Raw genomic sequence first — 13,117 nt, forward strand, 5'->3', positions numbered from 1 at the left:
GTGTTCCCTTGTAACTTACTAATTTTTGTATATTAAAGCAAAACAAGATATAAAAGTCCACATATGGAGATCTACAAACCTAACTTAAATGCCATTTATTATCTTCTCTGAGGTTAAGGGTCATCAGTAATTCATCTAAAGGTGGTACTTCCCTAAATATATAGGTGCAAAATTAATTTTGGAGAGTTAATTAACAAATTTCCTTTCTTGAAAAATAAATTTTATTCCCTTAAAAATATATTTTGTCATTGATAGATGCACTCAATTTAATACATAATTTGACTTGTATGACAAGCATATATAATTATTTATATTAGAATATTTTAAGCAGTTATTTTACAGTTCAATTATTTTATTTTATTTTTATAAAGATGAAAACTCGTTTAATTTTCCAGCTTGTTTTGAAGGTAGAAATGTGTATATAATTACATCAATTCCTATATCTTTGTGAGCAACTTTGTATTCTCCTCACTCTTCCTCGTGGATTAGGAAGACAGCTGCTTTGAATAAGGCTAACTCTTGAAAATCAGAAATTTTGAGGGCATATTATAAATTCTCATGAATAATTTTGCCAATCTCAAAATGTAAGTACTTGAAATTCAGAGTGATCATTCACTTTGTCAACTATATTGGCCTTTGATATGTAATGTAATATTAAAGTTTGGTCTAATATTACATAAATTGAAGATATTTAGTAAAAATTCTATAATAATAGGTACTGTACATATATACATAAAGACACACACACGTCATATGAAAGTGCAGACTGTTTAACTCCATGACAAACATAGTATGTAATATAAGTTAACGGAAACCAATACTGTAGTACGTACCCTGTACTAAAGTGTAATATTTGATGGATATGATGCATGTGTGGAGTAGGTATTGTATTGTGTGGCTTCTCTCTCTCTTTTTCTTCTTCAAGCTCTTACAACTCTTCTGATAAAAATGTATAACATTGATTTAACTATCTTCCTCCATTAATAATGCCAAAGTGATCATCATCATCATCATGCATCTCCATCTTTAAATGTAGGCCTTACAAACTTTGGGGGAATGTTGGTTTTGGTTATACATTATATTACAGTAGTTTAATGTTCTATAACTGTTATTTTACTTTGTTACAGCATAATAAATTTAATTTCTTAATTTGGGTTGTTAACGTCTCTTGATTGCATTTCGTACTGACATTATGATTATTGATGGCATGTATGAATATTATTATTTAACTTTCCCATTCTATCCTGACCTCTTGCAGTGTTCCATAGCTTATTAGGGGACATACATCTTGGTGACATCTTCGAATAACCTAACAACCGTTACTATTAGTTGACAGTAATTCTTTCTATTGATTTGGCTATGATATTAGCAGCAAGGGATCTTGTCACCTGGTGGCAGTATAGTTAACATGTGAAGAGAAGACGGATGTACTTGTTAAACATAATGAGAGTCAACAGGTTAACAAGCATAAGTGTGGCTGAAGACATGACCACATGTCCACCACAGCTTGTGCCATTGAGGCCATGAATTTAACTGATGTTATGGGAAATGCTCATTGATTATTTTGTTATAAATTAAAACATTATTCAATTTTTTATTAAACTTGTATGGTTTACTATATATGACAGTAAAAGATTTTGACAAAATGTGGCAAGTCTCATAATTTTTATTAGTGGAAGAACAATTTGCTTGAAATTTTAAATAATGTTCCTGTTAAAATCATTGGAAACCTCCAGAAAAATTGTCATGTTAGAGAGGATAACAGAATGATACATTAGATGGCTAAAAATTATTGAAATAGTGGATAAAAATATTAATACTTCCTTGGGAGGTGTTGTGACTGTGAATAAGCATAGTTAACTCTTGTATACTGAGTTTTGTGCTCTCTTTTAATGCTAAAATGATTATTATCCTAAAACATTGATTCTATGTGCTTTATACGCCACTTTATACACCAAGTTAATAAGTATCTTGATCTTTTCATAATTAAATATTTTGAATAATTATCTGTAATTGGAAATAATTTTGTATTGAAGTTCAGAACAGAAATTGGTGTGACTGGAAAGATTATAACAAATGGCTTGACTGATAACATTTTGAGTGCCATCACTAATCATGGTCTTATTTTATCGGCTACCTGTTTTCTCGATTTTTGTTACAGCAGTTTATATATATCCAAGGTCAAAGATGTGTTTGAACAAAGGAAGGAGAAAATTTTAATTCCCAATTCAATCATTTGATAGATAACCACCACTAAATTCTTCCCAAGGTCCCAAATCTTTAAATGGATTTCAAACATATCTTGAAGCTTGTTGAATATTGATATTGGTGTTGGCCTAATTAACAGTCCCAGTGCACCCACTCCCACCCTTACCATGCAGGAGACAGCAGGACATCCCCCACGGTACCCTGTTGCACAAACTGGAGGAGACGTTTATTCACGAATCAATTCTTGCAAGGTATATTGCATGTGGCGGAGGATGCATGAGGCATGTTTTTTTTCACTTATGTATGGCAGCTATTTTTTAGCTTTTAGTTTAGTACAAAAATTTCTTTAGAACAAAGTTGTGAATAAAATATTGCACAGTTGTTTTTTAATTTGGTGTCAGTGATGGGAGTTTATCATAAACACCTTGCTGTAAAACACAAATTTGATGGGGAAATCCTTACCCTTGTAATAATGGTACCTTACCATTCATTGTATTAGTAGGAAGTACAGTATACAAATTAAATTTAGTTCCCAAGGTTTTTATGTGAAAAAATATAAATTGTTCAGTTTCGAATGCTATCATCTATGGACACATTCACACCACAACTGTGAGTTGCATGTAATAAAATGAATTCAATTAAAAAAAAAATTAGATGTACATTTATAAAGTAATTTAAGTGTTCAAGGATAGACTATTAACCCCATCACTGCCTTGTGGCTCCTCACATTATGTAATGATTGCTTCCTCTCATGCTGTTTATGGTCATGAATTACAGGGGTTGCATAATTCCTATGCTCAGTACATAGCTCTGGCGATAGCCTGCCATCCTTAGAAAATAATCCTCTTGGGGACTAAGTAGCCCCCAACCCCTTCCTCTCCTGTCAACTTCAGTATTTTGACAGTGACTCAGTCATCCACTGACACTACTAAAATACTTTACTTATTAATATCAGTGAGGTTAGGGGTATTTCTTTTTATCGCTACTACCTTCGTGGCCATAGTCATTATTCAATCTTTTGCATGGATATTTATAACTTTTAAAGATTTTGTATTCCCATAAATTGGGGTAACTTCTGCGGGACGGTTAAAAAAAAAAAATGCTTCTAGACAAGACCGACAGTTTTTTTACAGGTTTTCCTAAAAATTAAAATCCCTTACAGTTTTTACATCTGCTAAAGTAGCCCTAATTTCTGTCTTCAAATTATTATTTGTATTTGTTTATATGGTATGCTTCATTCTTATGTAGAATTCAACTTGTAGAATTCCCCAGCAAATGTTGTAAATTTTTATTTCTTCTTTATAAATATATTGTATATATTCAGGATAAATATCCAGTTTACAAAGCCCACCCTCACATTTAACAAATTCATACCATATTATTCTTGTAATATTCATATCATTTATTCGCTGATAACACAATTGATATAATAGCATGCAAGCTTGTTTTACATGATGTAAATGAAAGCTCTGAGAGATAATGTTTGATCAATTAAGCCATGCTATGGAAAATTGAAGAGAAAAGGAATATATTGTGAGATGATAGTATAAAGCCAATAATGAAGTGAAACCTTATAATTTTGATTGAAGACTATTGATAACATCAAACTTTATTCTTGATTATCAAAGGTTGATTATTCTTTGATGGTTAATGATGGTTGATTATCAAAGATGAAGTCAGTTCATTTTAAACAATCATTAAGTACTTTCACCACTGACGAATCCACAGCCTTTAAAGGTTTGCTAAGTATATTTTAATAGTCAAACATGACTGGTTAAATATACAGGATGGGTAAACTTCAGGAAGGACGACACTGACCACGAGTGTCCATCTTTCACAATCTTGAGATACTGAGATCTTTCTCTACAGTTCTCTAGTGAAATATATTAGAAAAAAGGATAATGAGAGATGGGGAAATTCTACAGAGTATATTATTCAAGACATCAAAGAAAATCAGAAAGGAAAAGTATGTAGCAAATGCAAGTGGATCAGAAAGCAACACAAGCAAAACCAAGATAGGCTGTATAGCCTCCACCACAGTAAAATAACATCCCTCGCCAAGTCACAGTCTGGTCAATGTCGCAGTCAGAGATCTATCTCTAACCCCAATGTCTTTTTTTACGTAGCTTGTCATTAGGGGTGAGTATAGCAGAAGTTTCTGCTGAAAGCTCTATCACCAATATAACATTTTACATATTCAAGGTCACTCCCCTCCCCCCAACCTTTGCTCCATAACCTTCCTTTATATATTGTACCATTCTTCCCTTCCAAGATTCTGGTCATCTGTCTCTATCATATGATCTCTTTTCACCCGTGTACCCCCACTTTTTATTAAACATCTTTAAGGCAACCTACTAACACCTACTCCTCCAGTCTTCATTTCATTCCCTCATCCCGGGAGGGAATGAGGGAATGAATTTCAATCCCTTCATCCCATTCCCTCATCTCATAGGGAGCCGGTCGGCCGAGCGGACAGCACGCTGGACTTGTGATCCTGTGGTCCTGGGTTCGATCCCAGGCGCCGGCGAGAAACAATGGGCAGACTTTCTTTCACCCTATGCCCCTGTTACCTAGCAGTAAAATAGGTACCTGGGTGTTAGTCAGCTGTCACGGGCTGCTTCCTGGGGGTGGAGGCCTGGTCGAGGACCGGGCCGCGGGGACACTTAAAAAAGCCCCGAAATCATCTCAAGATAACCTCAAGAAGAGAGATCCCTCTCACTCATACCACATCTCTCACATACTTTCTCATTGCTATAGAATTTCCCAGTTCTTTTATTCTTACACTCCCCTCCTTTCATTATTTGATTCACCTCTCCTACTACTATTCTTCATCCTTCCATACATTGTATGTAACAAAGCTCCCAAATATTTAAAACAGTTTTTCTTTCATTGTCTCTTCCCTCTTTGTTTTCTTACCTTTCTTTGAGGATCTACAAAATCCATGAGATAGCATTCCTTTCTCTCAAACCCCTATAATCTTACTTTCCCTAGAAACCTTCAACTATGTTCTATTGCTTCTATAGTTTATAGCATGCATGATATGTGAAAATGAGAATTGAAAATTTAGAGACTTAGTGTTATTCAGGCTGGGGTGATGGATCAGGGAAGACTGATTCTGTTTGAGCCACAGAATGTCCCCACTGTTGTTGTCAGTCAATTTTTGTTTCTGCCTTTCTTCCAGCATTTGGGTACCAGTAGTATGATCCAAATTGACCCTATCCCTGTCCTCCATGAAGTTGAAGTTTACATATACAAAATGTGAAAATAAGATAAAATAAAATCTAGGGTGTTTGTGGAATCTAAACTGGAATAACATTTATTCATTAGTTCTTCAGTTTTGTACCCTGTGTTCGATACATGAAGTCATTTTTAAAAAGGGAATTTAGCAAATATAAAGTTTCTCTACAGATAAAAACATCAACAGTGACATAATACACTCTAGTCTGGTTGATCTAAATCTAAATCTGGTTGAGCTATGCTATTGCCGATTTATTTTTTAACCTAAGCAAAATTGAAATAACTTGTAACTGTAATTAGATTTTATAAATATTTCAACATAGACTAGATTTCTTATTGAGCATTAGTAGAGCCAATTTGATCTAGTCAGGATTTTTGTTCAGCTTATAATGCTAGCCGATACATTATTGATGCCAAGTGGTCTTATTTGTTGCAACACCGCCCCTGTATCACTGCAGTTCACTGCAGTTCTAAAGCCTTGCACTGTAAACCATCACTAAAGCACATTGCCTGTGACACCCTGTAGATGATTGGAATGTTATGCATCCATTGAATCATAAATATTTTTTGTGTTATTGTTCACAATTACACAAATGCTAATATCTAAATTTTGTTGTTTAATTATTCAATGCATTATTTAGGATTTGGAAGCATAGCGCACATTATGTATCACATGTTTAAATATTTGGTAGCATGCACCATTTAGCTTGAATACATAAGAATTCTTTTACAGTATTTTGATACTATGACCTTTTTAACTAGAATAATCAATTATACAGTAATTAATTCAAGATTTCATTGTAAATATGACCATTCATTTTCAGTAAAACTGTTGGTATTCAATTCTTAATTTAATATTTTATATTAAGTGAGCTGTGTAATATGTAATACAGTATATTCATATATGCACATACAACATACTGTACATGCAAAAATAATCCCCCTAAAACGCTTGATTATAATTTGCAAATTGAAACGAGGCCAATTTTATTGTGACTGTCATTATCAGTATCGGCTTACATCAATAGGAAGTATAGTGAGAAAATTATACCATTAGAGGCTAATTATAGTGCGCTAAACATGCACAGAGAAACAATAATTTGTGTATTAAAACATTATGAAAGAATAGAGTGGAGTCAATAGGGCAGAGGTATAATTTATGTCCTAATTAATGCCCAAATTCAGAGGGGTGACTTACAGAGATCTTGTTAGATCACCTGCCAAGCACTTATTTCTTTTATATATTTTGCAATTACTGTATAAATGAGTCAAGCTTAAAGTTCTGGGAAAATATTTTCACCAAAGAGCATTCAGAGGACCACTTCACTTCAAGGGCTACCTGTACATATTTACAATTTACATACTACTATAAAAGTAAAGTGAATATAATACAGTCGACTTCCTAATTTACTCAGTCATGGTTTATGTGGAAGGAATTTGTGGTAATTTACATACTCAAATTATAAGGTGATTTATGTGGACTGAATGTACTGTATGTGGGAATTTTTGGGGACTGAATTTTTGTGGTTTGTATAAGCAGCCTGCATTTTGCATGGTGTATTGGATTACATAAATTTGGAGTTATTTGGGTAACACTTTTATACCAGATATTGAAGTATGTGGGGAAACCTTTGCATTATCAAGCAGTAAGTCCATCTCTCAACTATGTTTTTCAGGAACATAAGCACCACATTAATCGAGAGCTGCCTGTAAAAACACGTTGAACTCGTTTATGCTGTCTGTTAAAATCTATGTAGTGCTGCATGGTGAATACCTTGTTCCTGTTTAACAAAAATCCACACAAGTATTCAATTTCTAATTTAATAATAAACAAAAAATTAGGAACATTTATTACCTGATTTTCTCCTGTATCAGCAGCTTTAATGATATCCAGAAACTTTTGAATACCTCCATTTTGTAACAGATGGTGCTATATAGCATCTTTGGCATGATGCTTTCTTATAATAATTAGGTATTTATGGAGTGGATGAAGTGGAATGTACTGTGGTGATATGGACACATTAGTAGAATGCCTGTGAGTCGTTTGAGAAATGTGTGTATAAGAGTGAAATAAAGGAATCGCACGTATGGTAAAGACAGCTAACCGGTATTTTGGAAGAGAAGAAAAGATCAATATATGAAAGAAAGGGCAGGGGAATGGGTAAGAGTCTGATAAAGTGAAAAGTGGGTGTGCTGATAATAACCTCCAAGTGAAAACACCCCCGTAAAGTGGAGCTACCGGGAGAGAATATAGCATTGGCATTATATATTAAAAAACTAGGAGGAGCCGAAGGTCATGCCATACCAGTAGCTTCAAGTGCCATATTTCTTTAAAAGGTTATTACTAGATGGGGATTGAAATGCTGTGGATATATTTGCATGTGCAATCCCTCCTATTCAAGGAAGTAGGCAAGAAGTAATTGTTGACTATTTATTAGATTTTTGATGCAAAGATACTGTAGTTAATTATATTGTGGCTGCAGACATTAACTGTTAATGAGAACACAAGAATGGTCATTAGAGAGTGTGTTTGTGTTACTATTCATAAATAATAGATTACATATGCACTGTAATAAACTAATGCATCAGTGAAAGTTTATCATTTTATTTCATAATTTTGTTTAGGCTCAGTGGTAACTTTTTGTTTTTTATTTAAATACTGTACAGTATTGTTCATATAGTGTCAAATATTAGGCAAATTCTGTATACAGGTACAGTAGGAATTTGACATTACCATTAGTAATGGTAATTATATGTTTTCTAAATAATTGTTGAGATAGTATATTATACAGTAACAGCCTTTTGCAATGACCTTGTTACTTTACTCATTAATTAGTTATGTTTCCTCTAAATACAAGTTAATATCTCGGTACTGTATCATAATTTTAATCTTACGTTATCTATTAGAATGAAATGTAGTCATAAAATAACATGATGATGATGATACTTCAGCCGTGAAGCCCGAGAATATCAGAGTCAGCGAGGACCCCGTGATTCTAGTCGTGATCACCAGCACCGACCCATAAGCAATTACTACGAATATGAGAGTGTCCAGGCTATGATTTCTCATGCCCAAGAGAACAGTAGCACATCACTTCCTAGAAGACACCATCCTCCACCACCTGGACCACCCCCAGCAGCTGCCGCTGCTGCTGCTGCTGCATCTATTGCCAGAAGTGAGTGTATAGTATGCAGTACTTGATGAGGACAGAAAGATTGCAGCATTTGTTGATTTCTTCCCCTTCTATTTACTTTGGTCAACCTCATTTTCTGGGAGGGCTACATATGCTAAGTGGCAAGCTTGCTTTCTTCCCCCCCCCCCCTCCTTCCCCCTTCATTCCCCTTCATGCACACTGAATCCACGCCAGGCCCTTCCACGTCATACAAAGCCTACCAGGGACCAGAGGCCAGAACCTGGCCCCCTCTAAAGAAGCACAAAGAGCAGGGGATTGTAATTCTCCCTAACCAAGAAAAGGTCACCAGAAAGTTGGACATATCAAAACATAATACTGTAGCAAGGTAAACAAACCATGGAAAATGGGACAGCAAAGTCCCTGTGCATCACTAGGTACTGTGCGTCTTCCTCCTCAATCACCAACATTAAACTCCAGTCATATACCTGGCATGAACATTATACAGTTGTGCTGTCACACTATTTGGTCTCTGGTCCCTGATGAGCTTATTTATGGCTAGCAAGGGCTTGGTATGGATTGAATTGGGTAGAACTTGCCAGGCAGCAAGCACCTTATTATCCAGTTCTTTGCCCACTTATAATGTGGACATAAATTTCCAAAATCTGTAATTTCACTGTTGGAAGTATAATCAATCAATTATCAATACTTGCCATTATAAAATTTTAATTCAATTTGTTGTGTAGCTTTTTCTTCCTCCTCCTACTTGCCTTTCCCCACATTGTCATTATTGCTCTGAATAATCTCATCATCTATCGACCCATAACCTAGAAGAAAGAAAATCCTGTTAATACTGAGTATGAATACTTTTATGTATGAAATTGAGTGAATGCTTAAATAGTTCTTTACTCAGTAGTTTCAGTAGGAAGTAAAATCTAGCCCTGTAGCAACACCTACTAAGTCATTTACACCACTTCTGCCTCAAGCCCCTTCCTTTTGTTTTCAGCCTTTATTGCATGTGAACATTTTCTTACAATTCTCTGGCTTATTTGTCTTTCTAAATTGAAGTTCCATGTTGTATTTCTAAGTTGAAGTTGTACCATAGTTTCTTTTCTGGACTCTTGTGGGTGTGATTTTCATAGCCATTCACATTCACAGTTTGTCGAGTATGTTGGTGGCTGGCCTATGTTGGTTCCTATATACTGGCCTATAATTAACTTATGTTAATTATCTTGAAATTTTAGCCCATCTATTTTCAGGTGTTATTCAGTAGGCTAATTGAATATATAATACAGGAGATTACTTTTCAGTAGCATAATGTTTAGTTATGTTTCCATCTGAAAAACTGACACTAATTTTTTTTCCATCAGATGGTGGTAGTGGGCAAGGCAGCTCCCTGTTCCTTGGTACCACCCAGCCACATCACATGACCATGTTTAAACAAACTTCTGGCTCATTTGTACATAATCAGTCTAACCGTGGAGGCCTTGCTGGACTTAACATGGCTCAAGCAGGCTTGCATCCTGGCCACCGAGAACATGCTGACATTCCACGCGAACTTCCTCATCTGGAGGGGAACTATGGATCAGGTTATCGGCCAGCCAGTCATTACACTGGACCACACTACAAGCCACCACCACCACCACCACATCACCATACTACTAAGCTCACAGTACCAGGTTCCAAAGTATGAGAATAACTTGTATCTGGAATGTATGAAAATGGTGTAAAAAGTGTATAGACTAAACTCGAATTGAAAAATTGCCGATTAATTTATTAAAAATCAAAAATATAATTTTGTGCATATGTGAAATACTTGTAAAATATGTTTAATGAAAGATATGAGAGAAATGTAGGGTGTAAATTATTCTGAAGTCATTGGTTTAAGGATTATTTCCATTGCCTTAAATGTACTGATGGAGTGTTGTTTGTTATGTGTAGGCATGTACTTCCTGTATAGCACAACATTCCATTATGTGTATTGTTCTTCTAATTTTAGTTAAAACGATAAATTGTCCTCCTTACCTTGCACATAAAATTTTATTGTATAGAAAGTGAGGGACCAAACGTTTTTATATTGTTACAGTACCTGGATGATGTGCAACTGTTCTTTTATGTAATTTATAGTTATTGTTTTAATCTAAAGTGTGAATAATAATCAAAGCTAATTAAGGAATCTCAAGATTCTTATGGTAACAAAGAAGATTCAAAATTGTATTGGCTGCCAGCTCAAAGATGCTACACTGAAAAAAAAAAGAGCCAGTTTACTTAATCTTGAACTACTGTATTTTTAATTATGTTATTTTTAAATCATTCATAAAAAATGAAGTACAGTACTCCAGAATTTGGTGCCTTAAGTATAATGATTTGAATATTATAAAGTGCCATCCATAAATTTGCCTTAATGGTTCATTGAGAACTTGACTTTAAACAAAAATTTATGATGCTATCCTGATATGTGTACATGATTTTTAGTATTACAAACATATTTATGTACAGATATATATAGATACCATATATTGAAGGAGTATATTATTAGGTACGCAAAAGTCCAAAATCATACCTTACATTTTATGCTGCCTTTTATGATGCTTCTGTAGCTTTTAATATTTTAATATACAAGATTCTTATTTGACAGACTCTTCTAGACACTATCAACTCAACCAGTAGTTATACTGTGCCAAAGTGACTTTGGGTTACATTCCTTAACAGGCTTGTTGACCTGTGAACATTGGTTGTACAGGCCTCATTGTATGTGGTCACTTGCAGTTTTTATCATGTGTGTACATTTTTGTAAAAGATTTTGTAAATAGCATTAGTACTTAGGTATGCAAGAAACAATTTTTATACTATGTAAATGGAACCAGCACTCTACTGCTGGGCTGCATTATTTTCTGCTCAAGATGCAGCTATTTTCTGTAACTGGAACTATTCCAATACTCCAAAGGAAAATAAAGGAAATTTTAATAATGCATTTTGTTATTGCTGCTTTCACTGTGTCATGAATTTTCCTTTACTGTGCTGGGACAAGTAGGCATGAATGTGAATATGAAGAAAAGTACAATAATAATAAAGGAGAGATGAAAACTTAGTGTGTACGGTAGAGATCAATTACTTTAGGTACTTGGAATATGTAACTGACAAAACATTAATTTGTCTAGCAAAAGGAGTTGAGAGTAGAATGTAGTAGAGAAAGAAAATAGCTGGAACAATGAAAGTCCAGGCCCTCTACCCATGAGTATTACCTTATAGAAGGGGGGGGGGGTATTTGATAATTACTTATAGAAGGGGTAGGATGTTCAATGCTCCTCTGATCTGTGGAGTAGTTGCTTATGAAGTCGCCTAGATTAAGTGTCACGGTTTTTATAGGCAGAAAATGATCATATACAGTACTTTATCAACCCAAATAAGTACTGTGTAGGATAATGAAGATGGGAAAGGAAGATAAGAGACCAAAAAGAACCTACACCATAATTCATGTTAATTCATAAGGAAACAGCCAGAATTTGAAAAAAGGAAAGGGTTTGGAGTGGCTATACAATGATACCAACACTAACACCAGAGGCATGTGTAAAAAGGGTAATGTCAGCATCACTGGAAACCTGGCAGACATGAGAACAATATTAAAAAATCTAAGCAAGGATGCTTTCAAACTACATACACAGTCGTATACAAGACCGTTATTCAAGTACAGTATGCTGCACTGGCATGGAATCCACACATTGTAAAGCACAAAATGAAATTAACAAACAAAAACTATACAAACATTTGCACGAGCACTAGTACCAAACTTGAGACATAAATATACGGACATTAAGTTGAGAGCCCAATATTATGAGATCTTGGTTCACCATGAGAGCCTGGTATACCATGAGATCTTGGTTTACCATGAGAGCCTGGTATACCATCAGAGCATAGCATGCCATTAGTCTCGTATACTACAGTATTAGAACTTGGTATATCTGGTTACAATTTTGCTGCACATCCCTCAATACAGTTACTCGATCCTCAATACCCTCCCACTACTGACAGCGATTCCTTTCACTCCCCTCCCCTAAAAACAGGTAACCTTGTATCTTCTCTTGATATCCTCACTCAGTCATCAACAAATCATGAACTGGCCAGAAATAAGCTTTGTAATGGAGGAGCAACATTTATAAGGGTTGGTCATGCTTAAACTAAACTTTGATGAGTTGGTATTGTTTCCTATTGTAGGTGACAGGAAATCTACTAGGCTTATCGATGTCGCCCTTGGTCAATGGCTGACCTTTCCCTGAAAGCAACACACAATAATTATCTCCAGGGTACCTGTTTACTACTAGGTGAACAGACACATCAGAGGTAAGGGAGGACCCAAACATCACATTCAGGCAGCTGCTTGCCGGATGTGGTCGATGAAGCACCTTTCCTGGACGAGCTCTCATTGTCACGGTAAGACCTTTTGATTCTTCTGTAATCCTTTTGCGCTATGGCTCACAGGATGAGCATGAGGTGCACAATAAACTAGCCACCGGTGGAAGCAACAATTACCTCAACAGGGA

The 13,117-nt window shown here is 35.2% G+C and overlaps 1 protein-coding gene across 17 annotated transcripts in view; it reads left to right on the plus strand.

The window, feature by feature from the left end:
• Positions 1-11,546, plus strand: part of LOC123762033 (partitioning defective 3 homolog) — a 324,827-nt gene extending 313,281 nt beyond the window's left edge. For 15 of the 17 annotated variants that reach the window (XM_069300392.1, XM_069300437.1, XM_045748364.2 and 12 more), the window contains 3 exons: positions 2,382-2,459; positions 8,398-8,621; positions 9,947-11,546. In XM_069300392.1, coding sequence (XP_069156493.1) covers positions 2,382-2,459; positions 8,398-8,621; positions 9,947-10,269 — 625 coding nt within the window. In that variant the 3' untranslated portion in view covers positions 10,270-11,546. The remainder of the gene's footprint in view (positions 1-2,381; positions 2,460-8,397; positions 8,622-9,946) is intronic. The other 2 variants (XM_069300378.1, XM_069300413.1) reach the window with 1 other exon arrangement.
• Positions 11,547-13,117: the final 1,571 nt, after the last annotated feature.

This window comes from Procambarus clarkii, chromosome 5 (genome assembly GCF_040958095.1).
Source record: "Procambarus clarkii isolate CNS0578487 chromosome 5, FALCON_Pclarkii_2.0, whole genome shotgun sequence".
NCBI lineage: Eukaryota > Metazoa > Arthropoda > Malacostraca > Decapoda > Cambaridae > Procambarus > Procambarus clarkii.